Source organism: Bubalus bubalis, chromosome 13, assembly GCF_019923935.1.
Source record: "Bubalus bubalis isolate 160015118507 breed Murrah chromosome 13, NDDB_SH_1, whole genome shotgun sequence".
Lineage (NCBI taxonomy): Eukaryota > Metazoa > Chordata > Mammalia > Artiodactyla > Bovidae > Bubalus > Bubalus bubalis.
In genome coordinates, this window is record NC_059169.1 from 37,404,249 (window position 1) to 37,423,249 (window position 19,001).

A 19,001-nucleotide genomic window follows, 5' to 3' on the forward strand; every position below is an offset into this window, starting at 1 on the left:
TCCAGCCTTTCTGATAGGTGTGTACTACCTCTCATTTTATTTGTTTAATTTGTATTTCCCTAATGGCTCATGATATTGAACTTCTTTTCTTGTGCTTTTTGCCTTCTGTATATCTTCTTCCATGACATGTCTGTTCATGTATTTTGCACATTTTCTAATTGGATTGCTTGCTTGTTTGTTTTTTACTCATTGAATTTTGAGAATTCTTTATATATGCTGGATGCTAGTCATTTGGGCTTCCCTGGTGGCTCAGACGGTAAAGAATCTGCCTGCAGGGCAGGAGACCTGACTTTGATCCCTGGGTTGGGAAGATCCCCTGGACAGAGGTCATGGCAACCCACTCCAGTATTCTTGCCTGGAGAATCCTCATGGGCAGAGGAGCCTGGCGGGCTGTAGTCTGTGGGATCACAAAGAGTCAGACATGACCGAGTGACTAAGCACAGCACAGCACAGTCATTTGTCAGATATGTGGTTTACAAAATATTTTCTCCCAGTCTTTAACTTTCCTGATACTATTTTTTTACATATTTTAACTGTTTACTCCTAGGATATAGATATATTACTCATTTTTATATATTTAGACTTTGCTAAATCCACACATTATTGCAAATGACTGTTTTTTTCTTTTCTGCACACTTAAGATTCTTTTTTATGTCTCTTACAAATAAAAGCATTTGATTTCTGGGAGATAATTTTCTATATAACTATACCTTTTATTTCTTTTCTTTTTTTGACTGATTGCAGAGGATAGCAGATCTAGCACAATGTTGTGTGTAATTGCTGAGAGTAGGTACCTTGGCCTTGCTTACAGCCTTAGAATGAAGGCGTTCCGCTTTTACTGTGTTGCTGTGGGTATTTCATAGGTACCTTCAACTCGAGTTTTGAAATTCTCTTCTGTTCTTAATATACTTGGGCTTTTTGTCCTGAATGGGTATTTGATTTTTGTCAAGTGTGTTTTCCATGTTTATTTATAGTGTGTTATTTTTTTTCTCTTATTTTTTTGTCAGTGTGGATTTTGGATTGCTTTTCCAATGTTGTACATCCTTGTTTTTGAGTTGAATGTGATATATTATCTTTTTAAGAGTATATTGTTGGATTTGAATTGCTAATATTCATTTGTTTTTAGTATCTGTGAAAGACATAGTCACATGTTATGTATCAGTTAACTTTAGTACTCTTTTATTGAACAAGGAGTACTCAGTTTTTTCCTAATTATAATACTTATTGAAGAAAAGTAGAATTTTGAGACTCAAGCGTTCTTGGTACTCAAAATGTCTCATTTTATTTTTCGTGGATACGTCCTAACCATACTCTAATTGTTCAAATTTACCTTTGTATACTATCTTAAGCTAGTTCTGTATATTTATAATGTAAATATTGATCTCAAAAATGTGGTTGGAGTCTGATAAATAAAATGCTGGGCCAAAATAGACCTGGGGTATTTAGTTATAACAATTGAATTACCAAGCATGTGATTTGCAGTACTTATTAAGACAGATATTAGATTGGTGCAAAAGTAATTTCAGTTTTGGATTCTGAATTTTAAATCATAAGTAGGCTCAAACACATCTTTATTAATCTAAGTAGGAACTGTTACAATCAACACATTTTTGCCAATGAGAAACAAGTTTATATATTCCTGTAGCATTAAAATCTGTGTTTGGGATTCAGTGAACTCTTGGAAAGCATTTTCTATGTACTGCTGGTTATGGAAGCATTTTCCCTGAGAAAAATTGTTGAGATGCTTGAAAAAGTGGTAGTCAGTTGGTTAAAGGTCAGATGAATATGACAGATGAGGCAAAACTTCGTAGCCCAGTTTGTTCAACTTTTGAAGCAATGGTTGTGTAATGTCCAGTCACATGTTGTCACCAAGAATTAGCCTCTTTCTGTTGACCATTGCTGGCTGCAGGCATGGCAGTTTTCAGTGCATCTCGTCAATTTGCTAGGCGTATTTCTTAGATGTAATGGCTTTGCCAGGATTCAGAAAGCTTTAGTGAATCAGATGGGCAGCAGACCACCAGACAGTGACCATGAATTTTTTTGGTGCAGGTTTGGCTTCGGGAAGTGTTTTGGAGCTTCTTCTTGGTCCAGGCACTGAGCTGGTTGTTGTATAAAATCTGCTCTTCAGTGCATTTTGATCGAGAAATGGTTCATATGCAGAATAAGAGAAGATGACATTTCAAAATGACGATTTTTTTGACTTGCAGTCAGCTCATGAGGCTCCCACTTATTGAGCTTTTTCACCTTTCCAGTTTGCTTCAAATGCAGAATGGACCATAGAATAGACGACATTGGATTCTTGGGCAACTTCTCTTGTAGTTAGTTGTAAGAGGATCAGCTTCTATAATCCTCTCAGTTGGTCATGGTCAACTATTGATGGCCAGGCACTGGGCTTCTCATCTTCAAGGCTCTAGTCTCCTTTGCAGAACTTCTTGACCCACCACTGTGCTGCAGTACATTCATTGGCAGCTTCCGGGCCAAATGCGTTGTTCATGTTGCAAGTTGTCTCTGCTGCTTTATGACCCATTTAGAACTCAAATAAGAATATTGCTTGAATTTGCTTTTTGTGTAACATCGTTTCCATAGTCTAAAATACATAAAATAAACAGCAACTATGACAAAGTTCAACAATGCAAAACCAAAATTACTTTTGCACCAACTTTGTAGCTAAGAGAGAGAGCTTTCAGGAAGCATGTGCCCATAATCCGTAGTTTTCTCAGCATCACCATTATTTGAATGAGAATGAAATTAGTATCAACTAAAACTAAGGTTTTTTTTTTTTAAAGTTCTAATTTCTGTTTAAGGCTCTATATCTACTTTTGAAAGAAATCAAAATGTAATTCAACATATGTGGTAGGTCATTGAGACTCAGCAGTATATATGGTGCCCCTTAGAAAAGTGAAAAATGGAGTATCCTTTGAAACTTTAGCATTTAAGCTTTGTGGGCTCTTTTCCTCTTGTGGGGTAAAAGGGTATTCCTGATAAGTTCTTTACTGGCTCCTTTCTAGCCCTTGCCAGATTGGTTATTGTTTTGTTACTTAGAAAGTAGTGAAGTATTGTAAAAAGTTCTATAAATTGAGTCAGCAGATTTAGATTATCTTTGTCACCTACGTGACTTTTGCACATCATCTAGCCTAATGTTTAATTTTTCATTTAAAAAATGAGTAGTGATGATGATGGAAAGGAGTATGAAATTGAAATACTGTGTCCTGTATTTCAGTCGGAGAACTTGGAGAACACGGTAATCATACCAGATATCAAACTACATAGCAATCCTTCTGCATTTAATATTTATTGCAACGTACGCCATTGCGTTCTGGAATGGCAGAAAAAGGAAACATCATTGGCAGCGGCTTCTAAGAACTCTGTGCAGAGCGGAGAATCAGATAGTGATGAAGAGGAGGAATCCAAAGAGCCCCCTATCAAGCTTCCAAAGGTAAGGTACTTAGGTTCCACTTAGATGACTAACCTACAGGAGTTTGGGCTATAATACATATGTTTGCATTGCTAAAACACCTTGCTTTTAATGAAATTGCACACTGAAAATAACAGAACGTATGGGTAAAAATAGGTTTAGGCTAGATCAGGAAAACCTTAGGCAACTTTTTAATTGGAGAGCTAACAAAGTCAATAATTGATACCTCAGTGGGGAGTACTTGGGAAACCCAGGCAGGGAGCTCAGTGGCTTGGAGTTTGTTCAGGGGCTATTAAAAATGTACAGAAGCAAGAGAGGGGCAATGGTGGCTTGCAGGCACTGAGCCATTGAGGTTGGAAGTGGAGCTCTGAGCCAGTGGGCTGCTGTTAAGGTGGGCACAGGAGGAAGTGCAGATTGCCACAAGCTAAGAGCCATGGAAGGCTATGGGCCCAGCCCTCCCTCTGGGTACAGGTATATGTTTTAATTTTTCTTGACACATAGCTAGAAGAGCTGAGCTGAGAGCTTTTGCCTTTTCTGCCTAAGGTTTTAAGTGTACTCTTGCTATCCTGGCTCCCTTTGACTAGGGGAAAAATACATATAAATCAAACTGCATTGTTCTGACATCACTCCCATATTTACCAGAGGCATATAATCCAGTTGGTGTCATAGCAACATGTATTGTAGTGGAACAAACTGTTCTTAAGGTATTCTGTTCTATTTAAGCATTGAGTTTGTTTTAAGATTGTAATGTTATTTTATGTATATATATATATATTTTTTCTGTATCGTATGTGTAGTGAATATTTCTAAGAAAGAATGGAGGAAAATAGACATATTTTAAAATGATACCTTTATCATAAATTATTTATACATATTGCTCTTTTCTAAATATAGACATTTAAAAATGATTTCCTTTATCATAAATGATTCATATATATTTTCTTTTTACTAAATGGATACCTTAAGACTGTGCCTTAAAAACTTCTTCATATGCCTACATAAGATACCATGTAGATACTTTTTTTTTATATTACTCAGACATAGCAGCCAGATAGAGGCCATGTTCCTGATCTGTTTTCACTTTTCATGGAGGCTCTTTGTAAGTTCATCCCCGTCCTTAATCATTACCGCCAGGTTCTTCTCCCCTTATTGTCATCAATTGACTTGCTTCCTATTTCATAGGGTATTAGAAATTTTGTGAAGTCCCTTAGCGTCTTAATCAGTCACCTTCAAGTGTCCTTATCTGTTCTTGGGACCCTTTCCCCCTTAGTCCTTTTCTCTCCAGTGTCCATAACTGTACCATCTCTACTGGCTTCTTTCTTCCACTTAAAACAGACTCATCTTTTCCATGCAAGTTTCTCCAAGTAAACAGCATGGTCTATAATGCTGATTTCTTATGCTTAATTAGGGGAGGCTGAGCAAAGCTACATTTTTAAGTCAGGATATGGGCTTGTACTTTCGGTATAAGAATTCATTCTGCGTGTGGGTGAGTCTCACTGTACTGTAACAGTCACTCAGCTCAGGTTCAACATTGGGAAGGAGAATAAAGACCCAGAGAAGCCTTTCACACAGGTATGTAAACATCAGATAATAAACTGTATTTAATTTAAAAGATACTGCACAGTCAAGAACTACTGATTCTTAGGCTATTTTAAAACTTTAGGAAGAATCAGTATTAAGGAAATAAAATATCAGGCGTTCTTAAGTTTTTTTTTTTTAGCATGATTAACAGAGTCAAAAGATTCAGAATCTAAAAGAGAGCTTCCAGTGAAAAGAAGAAAAGCAGATAACTCAAGTCATTAATAATGAGTTTTCCATCAAGTTCTAGCCTGTCAGGAAACAAGGTATAATGATGAACATGGGCAGTAGAGTCAAACTGCTTGAGTTCAGACACTTGCCATTTCAAATGCTAGCTGTGTGATGACAGGCAAGTTATTTAACCTCTCTGTGGCTCAGTTTTGTCATCTCGGAAATGGAGATAATGTCTTCCGTATAGGGTAGTAGTAAGGATTCAAAGAGTTAGTAAATACATGCATGCTTAATAAATGCTAGCTATTAATGAGTATAAGCTGCAAATAGGAAAATGTGTAGGTCCAAGTAAATTTCAGTTAGTTTTCGGGGAACTCTTCAGTTACTAAGAAGTACTGTATATCCATGGAAATGAGACAGTCAGATCAGAGAGGAAGGAGCAGTGGAATGCTTTTGTTGCAGAGTTAGTCAGAGTGTTGTGGGCTGGGGCAGGACTGGGAGTGAAAATTTTCAGGTCTTTGGCAGCAGTTTGCAGGACACAGAAGAGATGAGGCCTTTAGGGTTTGAGATGATGGGAGCATGAGCGCAGGTGTGAAATGTTGACTTTGCTATTCCTTTTGACCATTTCTGTGCCTCTTCTCCACACACTCTTTCATGTCACTTCTTTCCTTTCCTTTGTTGTTCCTCTCTTGCTCCTCCCAAATGTGTGGTTGTCATTTTCCTTTTTCTTGCTGGAGTTTTACTTCTCTCTTGCTCCTTTTTTCTCTTACGTAATGGAGACAATTTTTTATTTGTTGTCGAGGTATCATTTTGATACAATTCTGTTTTCCCTCCTTGACTTTTAAAAGTTAGTTAAATTGATTTTGATTTCCTTTTGAGCTTTTTCAAATATTTTCTGTAAGTCTTAGAATTGACTCTAGGACTTTTTAATAGAAGATAGAATTTCTAATGGCAAAGAGTTTATTATTATTAAATCTAAATGTGGTATATCTAAATCTTCATGTTATTGGTAGTGAAAATGATAATGCCACCTTTGGAAATCCATGATTTGAGGAGAGCAAAATAAAACCTCAGAAGACTTTTTTTTGGCCCAATATGTGTTTTGCCTCACTTTTTGCAACAGTGACATTGGACTGGCTATACTAGTTAATTATTTGGGTTTTGTGTTCCTTCAAGTATAATAGAGAGCTTTCAGGATTTAATTGTTTTAAAGCAACAGTAATGATAACATTCAGTAAATTTACAAAAGACTATTTTCTGAAGAGGAGTTGGAAGACCATGTGTTTGGTGGTTAGTTATGGTTTGTCATGGAAAGTACTGAAAGCTTAGTGTGTTATTTTATTACAATGAACTATTCTATTGAGCAGTCAAGCTTATTAATAATCTCTTTTTCTGTTTATAAAGGCAGTGTGTATTCAGTGTAGATAATTTGAAAAAATGGGGAACATTTTTATAAAAGAGGAAAAGAAAATTTTAAAAGCTGGAAGTTATTTCTAAAATCCTTATAACCAAAATATACCCATTATAAACATTTTTACATATACACATTAAAATATATTTGTTTGTGCACAAATGAAATCATATTGTATTTGCAGTACTATATTTTTTTCTTTTTATACTCTTCCTCCTATTACTGAGGGAGGAGGACATAGAGTGTATTCTTAGTGACTGTAAGACAGACTTCAGGGTATAAAGTGCAGTTTCAGAGTTCTTATGTGTAGTAAAATACTCTCAGTCAAACCTCAGCAAAAAGTCTTAATTTACAGCATATTTTGTTCCTCTGTTCAATCACTCAAAGTTAAATATGATTGGGAAACTTGAGTTTGATTTTTTATTTTGTTGTATATTGAATGTATATCACAGTTCTGGAAATGAATTAGTTTTTTTCCTTGTTAAAAATGAAAATTATACACTGAACTAAGATATAGGTGATAAGTGAGATTTTACAGTGGTTCATCTGGACAGATGGATAATTCCTTGTCCTGATCATTTTGACTAACATTTGAGGAATATTTTTCGCTAAACCCATCTAGTGCACTGTTCCTAGGCAGCCCCCTGAGTTACTTGTTGTCGTGCATTTGTTATTACAGCGTAACCTTATCAGAGAGACAACTTGGGAAGCTATTCAGTAAGGAGCCTTATTATTTTTGGCAAGGTTCAATACTTGCTCTATTACTACAGGAATCTACTTATACAAAGAAACCCTAGCCAAGAATGTCATCTGTGAAGAATTCTTTGACATGTGAAGATTTGTGATTGGTAGTTCAGTTCAATTGCTCAGTCGTCCGACTCTCTGTGACCCCGTGGACTGCAGCACGCCAGGCCTCCCTGTCCATCACCAATTCCCAGAGTCCACCCAAACCAATGTCCATCGAGTCGGTGATGGGGCCATCCAACCATCTCATCCTCTGTCATCCCCTTCTCCTCCTGCCCTCAATCTTTCCCAGCATCAGGGTCTTTTCCAATGAGTCAGCTCTTCGCATCAGGTGGCCAAAATATTGGTTTCAGCTTCAACATCAGTCCTTCCGATGAACACCCAGGACTGATCTCCTTTAGGATGGACTGGTTGGATCTCCTTGCAGTCCAAGGGACTCTCAAGAGTCTTCTCCAACACCACAGCTCAAAAGCATCACATCCATACATGACTACTGGAAAAACCATAGCCTTGACTAGACAGACCTTTGTTGGCAAAGTAATGTCTCTGCTTTTTAATATGCTATCTAGGTTGATCATAACTTTCCTTCCAAGGAGCAAGCGTCTTTTAATTTCATGGCTGCAGTCACTATCTGCAGTGATTTTGGAGCCCAGAAAAGTAAAGTCAGCCACTGATTCCACTGTTTGCCCATCTTATCTGCCATGAAGTGATAGGACCAGATGCTATGATCTTAGTTTTCTGAATATTGAGTTTTAAGCCAACTTTTTCACTCTCCTCTTTCACTTTCATCAAGAAGCTTCTTAGTTCTTCCCTTTCTGCCATAAGGGTGGTGTCATCTGCATATCTGAGGTTATTGATATTTCTCCAGGCAATCTTGATTGGTCTCCTACCAGCCTGAGAATAGAGCCGTACTTTGTGTACTTGGGCTTCCCTGGTAGCTCAGCTGGTAAAGAATCCGCCTGCAATTCAGGAGACCCTGGTTCAATTCCTGGGTTGGGAGGATCCGCTGGAGAAGGGATCACTACCCTCTCCAGTATTCTTGGGCTTCCCTGGTGGCTCAGCTGGTAAAGCATCTGCCTACAATGTGGGAGACTTGGGTTCAATCCCTGTGTTGGGAAGATCCCCTGGAGAAGGGAACAGCTACCTACTCCAGTATTCTTGCCTTCAGAATTCCATGAACTGTATATAGTCCATGGGGTTGCAAAGAGCTGGACAGATTGAGCGACTTTCACTTTCACTTTTGTATACTTAGGAGATCTTTGACTTCAGATTTGCTTCCTGTAAGGACATAAACAGAAATCTTGGACAGTTTGTTTTTATTTTCTTGTCTATTTCCAGAAGGTAAACTATATGAAATGGAATGTTTTCATTTCCATTTAATCAATTGAAACTCTGTACAAGCAGTTCCATAATCTTAACTATGATTAAGCATTCCAGGATTTTAGATAACTGCAGCTGACTTGCCTGCAACTGACTTGACCCTTGCCTGGGCAATACATTTATGAGTTGCAGTGGTTTTTAGTGCACAAGTGAGAGAGTAAATAGCTGAGATAAGTATTTGTTGTCTGCTTATCATGTGCAGGCACTGAGCTAGTCATGGGAGAAGTTAGTTAAGATATACTCTGTGTCCACAAGGAGACACATTTTTAGTTTGGAAAATGGAAACAAAAATAGTCAATTATATTATAGCATAATAAATGCTCTAATAGAGGTTGGGCTGGATAAAAATATATATAAAATGCATTTACCCTGTTAGATTATAAACTTTTAGAGAATAGGGTCTAATGTATCTCATATCTCCTGTAATGAAATGCATGAAATAAGTACTTAAAATTATTTATGTCATATATGAATTAATGTATAAATCTCATCAGAGAGAGTCTCTTTTATATTTCATTAGTGGAATTAATTCTTTGATGCACTTCTACTAATTTATCTAGTTTTAACTTTTTCTGTTACTTATTTCTCCAAATTTACACTTCCTAAGAAGATCTTACACATCTCCTTCTCAAAATGTTGGCATTGATTGAGAAATTGAATTCATTGTCTTTTGTTCTCTCAGCTTTCTGAAGGTATCTCTTTTTACCAGTTCATCATATTTACTCTCTGTCTTTGTTGCAAATTTATCTATCTTTTGGTAGATACTGAGTTATAAATATATTTTTAATTTTTATTTATATATTTTAAAAATTTATTTACTTTTAATTGGAGGATGAGTTACATTTTTCTTGGTCCTCATGAGTAATGATAAGATAATTAAAAGTAAAAATAGCCATGATATTTTAGATAGGTAGTTTTTGATTCTTTTTGTGGTAAATCCAATAAGAATAAGGGACACCATCTACAAATAAGAATTGGCTGATTTTACCATTATAGGAAATCCTAAGAAACTTTGGTTCCTTTTTTAATCTTTTCACAGTATAGTGCTATATTGTGCTATATTGACTTTTTTTTTTCTGGCCATAAGTAAAATTAAAATAAAATAGAATGACAATTTTTACTTGAGTACAGCCAAATGAACTTTGTATATTATTAGTTAATTTTTTCCTGGGTGAATGCAATCTAGTAACTGGTTTACTGTTAAACCATTTTCATGATCTTTTATTATGGCTTCATTATACTAAAACTACTTTTTAAATAGAGCCACTATTTTTTAACCTTATGTGTAACCAGATAATTTTCTAAATCTTGAAATTAAACACAATGGGTTTTATTCTTTTTTATGTGATGATTTTGTCTTGCCTTTAAAATATTGTACCATTAATCATTTGCTGTTGGAAGTAGACTGTACTGATTATACCGCCTGACAAGTGTTATTAGCTCACATGTTATAAAGTATAATTTTTTTTTATCTTAAATAGATCATTGAGGTTGGACTTTGTGAAGTTTTTGAATTGATCAAGGAGACACGATTTTCTCATCCATCCCTGTGCCTCAGGAGTCTCCAAGCCCTGCTTAACGTACTTCAGGGTCAGCAACCGGAAGGCCTTCAGTCAGAGCCACCCGAGGTCCTAGGTAAGAGCTTAGGCACAGTGAATGAACCCTTTGAATGTAAAGAGCTTCTCTTATGAAGCATATACTGACTACAGCCTGTAATTCAGTCTCTGTTGATGGTGCTGAAACAGCAGGGGTATAAATTTTAAGTTACTTTGGTATGTTCCTCTGGAGTTATAGTTCATGCACAGACATTTCCTGATTATTATGATGATGGCAAATAGAAATTCTTAGAACCCAGAAATAATCCTCAAGCCTTATTGTCACCATAAACTTAAATCATTCTTACTAAACCTTTGGCTAGAATAGCTGACGTTGACTTCATCTAACTTTACATGTTATTTTGGAGAGTCAAAGGAGTAGGAAAAGAGGAAACAAATACCAACTCAACACAGCACAGTTAGTTTCTAAACAAAAATAGATTTGTATTTATCATGTTGAAGGTAATGCTTTTGAATTAGTAGCAACTTCCATTAAGTGAAAATATTTGCTTTGTGTAAAGTGCATTTAAGTTTTATGAATGCCTGCCTTTCATTTGCCAGTGACCTAGACTCAACACATACTCTTGTAAGCAAGGTGGGGGCTCTTTAAGGAAGAGGAAGAGATGGAAGCTTAATTCTGAAGGCTAATTGCTTTCCTAACTCTGGGCCTTCAAAAGTCTCAGTTCAGTTCAGTTCAGTTGCATCCAGCTCTTTGCGACCCCATGGACTTTAGCACTCCAGGCTTCCTTGCCCATCACCAACTCCCAGAGCCTACTCAAACTCATGTCCATCCCATCGGTGATACCATCCAACCATCTCATCCTCTGTCGTCCCCTGTTCCCACCTTCAGTCTTTCCCAGAATCAGGGTCTTTTCAAATGAGTCAGCTCTTCCCATCAGGTGGCCAAAGCATTGGAGTTTCAGCTTCAATTTCAGTCCTTCCAATGAATATTCAGGACTGATTACCTTTAGGGTGGACTGGGTGGATCTCCTTGCAGTCCAAGGGACTCTCAAGAATCTTCTCCAACACCACAGTTCAAAAGCATCAATTCTTCAGCGCTCAGCTTCTTTATAGTCCAACTCTCACATCCATACATGATTACTGGAAAAACCATAGCTTTGACTAGATGGACCTTTGTTGGCAAGCTAATATCTCTGCTTTTTAATATGCTGTCTAGGTTGGTCATAACTTTTCTTCCAAGGAGCAAGCATCTTTTAATTTCATGGCTACAGTCACCATCTGCAGTGATTTTGGAGCCCCCCAAAATAAAGTCTGTCACTGTTTTCATTGTTTCTCCATTTATTTGTCATGAAGTGATGGGACCAGATGCCATGATCTTAGTTTTCTGAATGCTGAGTTTTAAGCCAACTGTTTCACTCTCCTCTTTCACTTTCATCAAGAGGCTCTCTAGTTGTTCTTCACCTTCTGCCATAAGGGTGGTGTCATCTGCGTATCTGAGGTGATTGATATTTCTCCTGGCAATCTTGATTCCAGCTTGTGCTTCATTCAGCCCGGCATTTCGCATGATGTACTCTGCATATAAGTTAAATAAGCAGGGTGACAATAAACAGCCTTGATGTACTCCTTTCCTGATCTGGGAAAGAGTCTAGAGTTTTCTAAATCTCATGCATTAGCTTGTGTCAATCATATATGTGGGCCCTAACTGTGGAGTTTCCAATTCAGTAGATTTGGAATGAAACACAAGAATTTGCATGTTGAGTAAGTTTCTGGGTAATGCCAAAGCTGCTGATCAGGGGACCATACTGCTGGTCTGAACTCGACTTTGGGTCTTTTTCTTTGCTTGGCTGTTTGGATTATGTTAGACCCACATGTGAGAACCTCATTACTTGGTTTTCATTTTGATGTCAGATTGTTATATTTTTTTGGATCACATATGGTAATTAGTTTCTGTGTTCAATTTGTTTTGTTACTATTTTGTTTTAGTTGGTGGTAGGGAGTACTGACCTTGAAAATAAGCTGAGGATTTTTAAAAACAACAGCACCATGTTATGTCATTCATGCTACTACCAAATACAAGCTGCGTACATTAAGAAGCAGGCATCTTGTTTATTGTCACTGTAGCACCAGGGATTGTATTTACATTGCGATGCCCTACTTGACTTCATGGCATTTTTTTGAAGATTTAATTAAATTAATACTTTTATTTAAGAATATCTTGCTAGTTATCCTTTCTGTGATTTTGGTTTTCAGTCTGTTTGCCCTCTGATAGAGAAGGATAAGAGGCTTATGGAAGCTTCCTGATGGGAGAGACTGACTGAGGGGGAAACTGGGTCTTGTTCTGATGGGTGGGGCCATGCTCAGAAAATCCAATTTTCTCTTGATGGTTGGGGCTGTGTTCCCTCCTTGTTACTTACTATGGTGGAGGTAATGAAGACAATGGGACCTCCTTCAAAAGGTCTCATGCAGGCACTACTAATCTCGGTGCCCCCCAACCCTGCAGCAGACCACTGCTGACCCATGCATCTGCCAGAGACTCCTGGACACTCATGGGCAAGTCTGGGTCAGTCTCTTGTGGGGTCACTGCTCCTTTCTCCTGGGTCCTGGTATGCACAAGGTTCTGTTTGTGCTCTCCAAGTGTCTTTTCCCCAGTCCTGTATAAGTTCTGGCAGCTCTGTGTTGGGGTTAATGGCGACCTCCTCCAAGAGGGCTTATGCCATACCCAAGTCTGCTGCACCCAGAGCCCCTGCCCCTGCAGCAGTCCCCTGCTAACCTGTACCTCCACAGGATACTCTCAGACACAGTTCTGTCTCAGTCTCTGTGGGATCTTTGGGTCCTGGTGCACACAAGCTGAATTTAGAAAAGGCAGAGGAACCAGAGATCAAATTGCCAACATCTGTTGGATCATTGAAAAAGCAAGAGAGTTCCAGAAAAACATCTACTTCTGTTTTATTGACTATGTCGAAGCCTTTGACTGTGTGGATCACAAGAAACTGTGGAAAATTCTGAAAGAAATGGAATACCAGACCACCTGACCTTCCACTTGAGAAATCTGTATGCAGATCAGGAAGCAACAGTTAGAAATGGACATGGAACAACAGACTGGTTCCAAATCAGGAAAGGAGTGTGTCAAGGCTGTATATTGTCGCCCTGCTTATTTAACTTATATGCAAAGTACGTCATGAGAAATGCTGGGCTGGATGAAGCACAAGCTGGAATCAAGATTGCTGGGAGAAATAGCAATCACCTCAGATATGCAGATGACACCACCCTTATGGAAGAAAGTGAAGAACAACTAAAGAGCCTCTTGATGAAAGTGAAAGAGGAGAGTGAAACAGTTGGCTTAAAACTCAGCATTCAGAAAACTAAGATCATGGCATCTGGTCCCATCACTTCATGACAAATAAATGGAAAAACAATGGAAACAGTGAGAGACCTTATTTTTTGGGGTTCCAAAATCACTGCAGATGGTGACTGCAGCCATGAAATTAAAAGACACTTGCTCCTTGGAAGAAAAGTTATGACCAACCTAGACAGCATATTAAAAAACAGAGACATTACTTTGCCAACAAAGGTCCATCTAGTCAAAGCTATGGTTTTTCCAGTAGTCATGTATGGATGTGAGAGTTGGACTATAAAGAAAGCTGAGCATTGAAGAATTGATGGAATACAATTTGTAAATCAAATCCATCTGCAAAGGGAAGTCTGACGTATAATAATCATCAGGCTATCCTAACAATACGAGAGATGCATATATATTTTCATGAGCAACATGAAAAAAAACACTGTGGAAAAAGTGTAACTAATAGAAAAAAACAGAGATTTCTATACAAATTTTACTTTAAAGAACCAAATTACTACTAAAACCTTGGAGCTAATAAACAACATAAAAAATATGAAGTGATAGTAAATGCCTGAATGAACTGTGATGTTGGAGAAGGCTCTTGAGAAAGATTGAGGGCAGATGGAGAAGGGGACGACAGAGGATGAGATGGTTGGATGGTATCACTGACTCAATGGACACGAGTTTGAGTAAGCTCTGGGAGTTGGTGATGGACAGGGAGGCCTGGCCTGCTGCAGTCCATGGGGTTGCAAAGAGTCGGACACGACTGAGTGACTGAACTGAACTGCTAGTTATCCTTAGCTCTCGATTGTAAATTAGCCAATCATTGAAGTATTTACAACACCCACTGAAACCAGTGTACCCTATATCTTAACTTAGAACAACATGCTGATCATTCCTTTCCTCCTAGATCTTCTGCCATTCTGTTTCCCTCTACCATTTGTTATATACTTTCTTTTATTTTCATGTTATACATAAATATTCCCTTTCCTTTATTCTTTTCAAAATAGATCTTGTTCTTAATGCTGGCTTTTAAAATTATAATATGTGCTTTAGTTTAATTATCTTCTTTCTATCCAAGCTTAGGTCTCTTGATCATAATTTGTTTTCATTTTCCTCCTAACAGTTTTAAATGCTGCTGTACTGTCTGGTCTCTCTTCTATCTTTCCAATGCTTATTTCTGATCTCTTCACTGCTTTGACTTATTTTTCTGTTCAGGCATTTACCATCACTTCATATTTTTTATGTTGTTTATTAGCTCCAAGGTTTTAGTAGTAATTTGGTTCTTTAAAATTTGTATAGAAATGTCTGTTTTTTCTATTAGTTACACTTTTTCCACAGTGTTTTTTTTCATGTTGCTCATGAAAATATATATGCATCTCTCGTATTGTTAGGATAGCCTGATGATTATTATACGTCAGACTTCCCTTTGCAGATGGATTTGATTTACAAATTGTTCAGTTTTTAAAAAATCCTTCCCTTATATCAGTCTTTCTCTTCAATTTAAGGTTAGAGGATATGCTCTCAATTATTCTCTTAAATGTTCTGTGCTAAGAGCATATAATATAAGGGCAATCAGTATAAACATTGTTGCTGTTATGGAATTTAGCTTTAGACTGTTGGACAAATGTAAGCAGGAATTCTAAGAATTAATAACAGACTTCAGACAAGATGTGACATTTGAGATTTGAAGGGTGAGTAAGAAAGAGTTAACTAAGTTTCTAGGCAGGTAGGAGAGCATGTGGTAAGGTAAGGTTTTTTTTTTAGTCTTTTTATTTGTTTATTTATTTTTGCCGTCTTCCACAGAGTCCAAAAGACTGTTCTATACATCTGTGTCTCTTTTGCTGTCTTGCATACAGGGTTATCGTTACCATCTTTCTAAATTCCATATATATGCATTAGTATACTGTATTGGTGTTTTTCGTTCTGACTTACTTCACTGTGTATAATAGGCCCCTGTTTCATCTACCTCATTACAACTGATTCAGATGTGTTCTTTTTAATAACTGAGTAATATTCCATTGTGTATGTGTACCACAGCTTCCTTATCCATTCGTCTGCTGATGGACATCTAGGTTGTTTCCATGTCCTGGCTATTATAAACAGTGCTGTGATGAACATTGGGGTACATGTGTCTCTTTCAATTCTGGTTTCCTCAGTGTGTATGCCCAGCAGTGGGATTGCTGGGTCATATGGCAGTTCTGTTCCCAGTTTTTTAAGGAATCTCCACACTGGTAAGGTTTTGAGGTAGGAAGGGGAATGACTGGAAAAAGACCGTGAGCAGAGTGGAGAGTGAGAGGATGGGGAGGCAGGGAGTAGGCCATGTGGAGCTTGATAGGCTGTGTCCAGGGAGGATGGTTCTGTTTCTAGGAGGAATTGAACATCACTGTCTACCTATGTTTAAAAAATTCTTTATAGTCTTACACTAATTTCTTCAATTTGATCTAACTTTTTTTGTTGCCAGGGACGTTCTTTGTCTTCATCAATGCCTAGGATAGTTCCTGTTGTACAGGGAGAACGCAGGAAATACTGGCTGAATAATTATAAGATGAATGGGCAGGATGATGATGGTGGGATGGACAAAGGAAAAAAGTAGATGAAAGGATAGAGGAAAAGAAGGACAGTTGGAGAGAGAGACAGAGTGAAGGGTAGATGGAATAAGGGAAAAGACTGAAGGATATAGAGAGGAGTGAAGTAGGGAGTGAGAAAGGAAAGAAGGAAGAGGAGCAATTAACAAAGGAGTGAATAGATTTGAAAGAAAAAGCAGATTTTTTGGTTTAAAATTTCTCTTTGACTATCAGAGTACAAAAGTGAATTATAGGAGCTAATTTATGAATACTTTTAGTAGTCCAATTAAGAGAAGGTGATAGATAGCATGGGTTGGGGAGATGCTGATGAGATGCAAAAAGTGGAGGAATTAGGAAGTAAAATTGACAGGACTTAATTAATTAGGGATTAGATGCAGAAGACGGGGACTACAAGAGGAAGCCTCAGTTTCTGTGAGCTAAGAAATAAAACGCAAATGGCCTTTTGCAGAGAATTCCAGCACATCAGTTCTCTCTCTTGCTTTCTTCCTTCCCCTTCCTTCCCCTTTCCCCCTCTCTTTCCATTGTTCTCAAATTTTCTCTGTCTTTATGACTGTTTTTTTTCCTTCTTCTTTCTCTCTGTGTCTCTGAGCATGCACTGCTGTTGTGTTAGCAGTTAAGCCAATTTTATATGAAAGCAAATTTTTGCATATGTTCTATGTATTCTTTTGTTGTTTTGCAAATAAATACATAGTTTTTTTGGGCATATAACATTTTAAGAAGCCTGTATTTTCCTAATCTAAAAGGTAAAAATAAATGCAATGAGTAGTCTGTTACTCTTAAATACGCTAGTTCTTGAATACTATGAATGCCTGAAAGCAAGTTTCTTTTAAATGATTGTGGGTAGATTTCCATTTCTTCATTTACAAAAATATGGAGTTGGACTAAGTATTCTGTAAGATCCTTTTTATGTAAATATTCTAACTTTGGGCGAAAAAGGGTAGCTAGAAAGGAACAAATGTGAACTGTTGTAGCTACTTTAAGTATTTTTTTGAAAAACAAGGCGAGGTTTAAATAAATGAACAGATACCATATAATGTCCTGTATGTTGAATGACATAATTGAGTTCTGTTTTATCCACAGAGTCTCTCTTCCAGCTCCTTTTGGAAATCACCGTTCGAAGTACTGGAATGAATGACAGCACAGGACAGTCTCTGACAGCACTTTCCTGCGCTTGTCTCTTTAGTCTGGTGGCTTCCTGGGGAGAGACAGGAAGGACGCTGCAGGCCATCTCTGCCATCCTCACCAACAATGGCAGCCACGCTTGCCAAACTATTCAGGTATTTCATATCTCGAGCTGCTTATAAACGGACAAGAGACCAAGTTGCCATTTTGCCTCAATTTCTGTCAATTGGAATTCACTGCTTTTTCTCGCTCAGTATAGTGGTTGATCTGTCCCAGGTTGATATATAAATAACCTAAGATAGTTGATCTAAGCTGCATGTGTGTTTAACTCTGCAACATGAAAGGTATAATAAAATGAAATTTGGCGAAAACTTACATCTTCAGTGTAGTTTTTATGTCAGCACTGCAGCCTCCTTTTCCTTTAACATGGGCTTGCTCTCTGTCCTCCCCCACCGCCCATCTTGCCCTGAATTTTCAAATGTAGAATTCCTTCAGAGTTTCTAAATATCTTTTCCCCATTGAAAGAAAGGCATATATTATTTTTCCGATATTTCTAATTGGTTGTGATAGTTTTTCATGGATTGATGTATTTCTGAGTTATTTCTGCTTCACATACAGCATTTTTTTTTTTTTTTTTGAGCTTTTACTGGGCAGTTGTGGAATAAGCTCTTCATCCTTGTTAGTGATGAGAAATATAAACTTACTTATAGGCAGACTGGATTTAATTCTTTTGGAATGTTTTCTGGAAATTGAAGAAGTTACAATTTTAAGTCTCTGTTGTGTGCTCTTTCCTGGCCCCTTGGATGATCTCCAGAACATGTAGAAGGGATGCCTGAACCCTGTCATTAGCAGCCAAAGATAGTGAAAGGGGTAAATGGGCTACTGTCTGTGACTTGTTCAGCGATTTTGAACTTTCCGTATCAAATACGAGCAGTCTCCTTTCTCTAGATTTCTGTTCTTATTCTTTTCCCTCTTTTTGTCCTGCCTGAAGTCCTCTTTCCCCCTTTATGATTCTTACTTATTTTGAAGTCCAATTTATTGATTTCCAAACTGTTCTCTGCTGTGCTTTGAAAGTGAAAAATGAAAGTGAAAGTTGCTCAGTTGTGTCTGACTCTTTGCGACCCCATGGACTATACAGTCCATGGAATTCTCCAGGCCAGAATACTGGAGTGGGTAGCCTTTCCCTTCTCCAGGGGATCTTCCCAATCCAGAGATCAAACCCAGGTCTCCCACATTGCAGGCAGATTCTTTACTAGCTGAGCCACCAGGGAAGCTTTGAGGATTCAGCAAAACTTTAGTTTAAATGTATACAAATACTTTTCAAAATTTTAATAGAATAACACAAACATTCAAATATCCATGCCAAATGTTAAAAATATAGTGACCATATACACAGGTACTTATTAGAATCCAGTGATTTTTTTGTGTGTGTAGATTTATTTGAGAGGATATGACATGAGTTCTTAAACAGTGAGTTGAAATTAGCCAGTGCAGAGGGAGGAGGTGTTGGTATTGGTGGTGTAGAGAGAGAGAATAGTCTTGGTATCTGTGTGCTAAAGCATGGAAATAGCAGTAAGAGTGGAACACTGAAAGCTGGAAGAAGTCTATGTAGTTACAGTGTAGAGAGCCTTCAGATAGCAGAGACAGAACTTGAACCCATGTCTGTCTGGCTGTAGTTATGCTCAAGCATTGGACT

General features: G+C 37.6%; 1 protein-coding gene across 11 annotated transcripts in view; it reads left to right on the forward strand.

Annotated features, from left to right (window-relative positions):
• MYCBP2 (MYC binding protein 2) overlaps positions 1–19,001 on the forward strand; it is a 263,442-nt gene that overhangs the window by 40,162 nt on the left and 204,279 nt on the right. For all 11 annotated transcript variants that reach the window (XM_025262731.3, XM_044927209.2, XM_044927208.2 and 8 more), the window contains exons 3-5: positions 3,221–3,436; positions 10,181–10,334; positions 17,264–17,460. In XM_025262731.3, the coding sequence (XP_025118516.3) occupies positions 3,221–3,436; positions 10,181–10,334; positions 17,264–17,460 (567 nt within the window). The remainder of the gene's footprint in view (positions 1–3,220; positions 3,437–10,180; positions 10,335–17,263; positions 17,461–19,001) is intronic.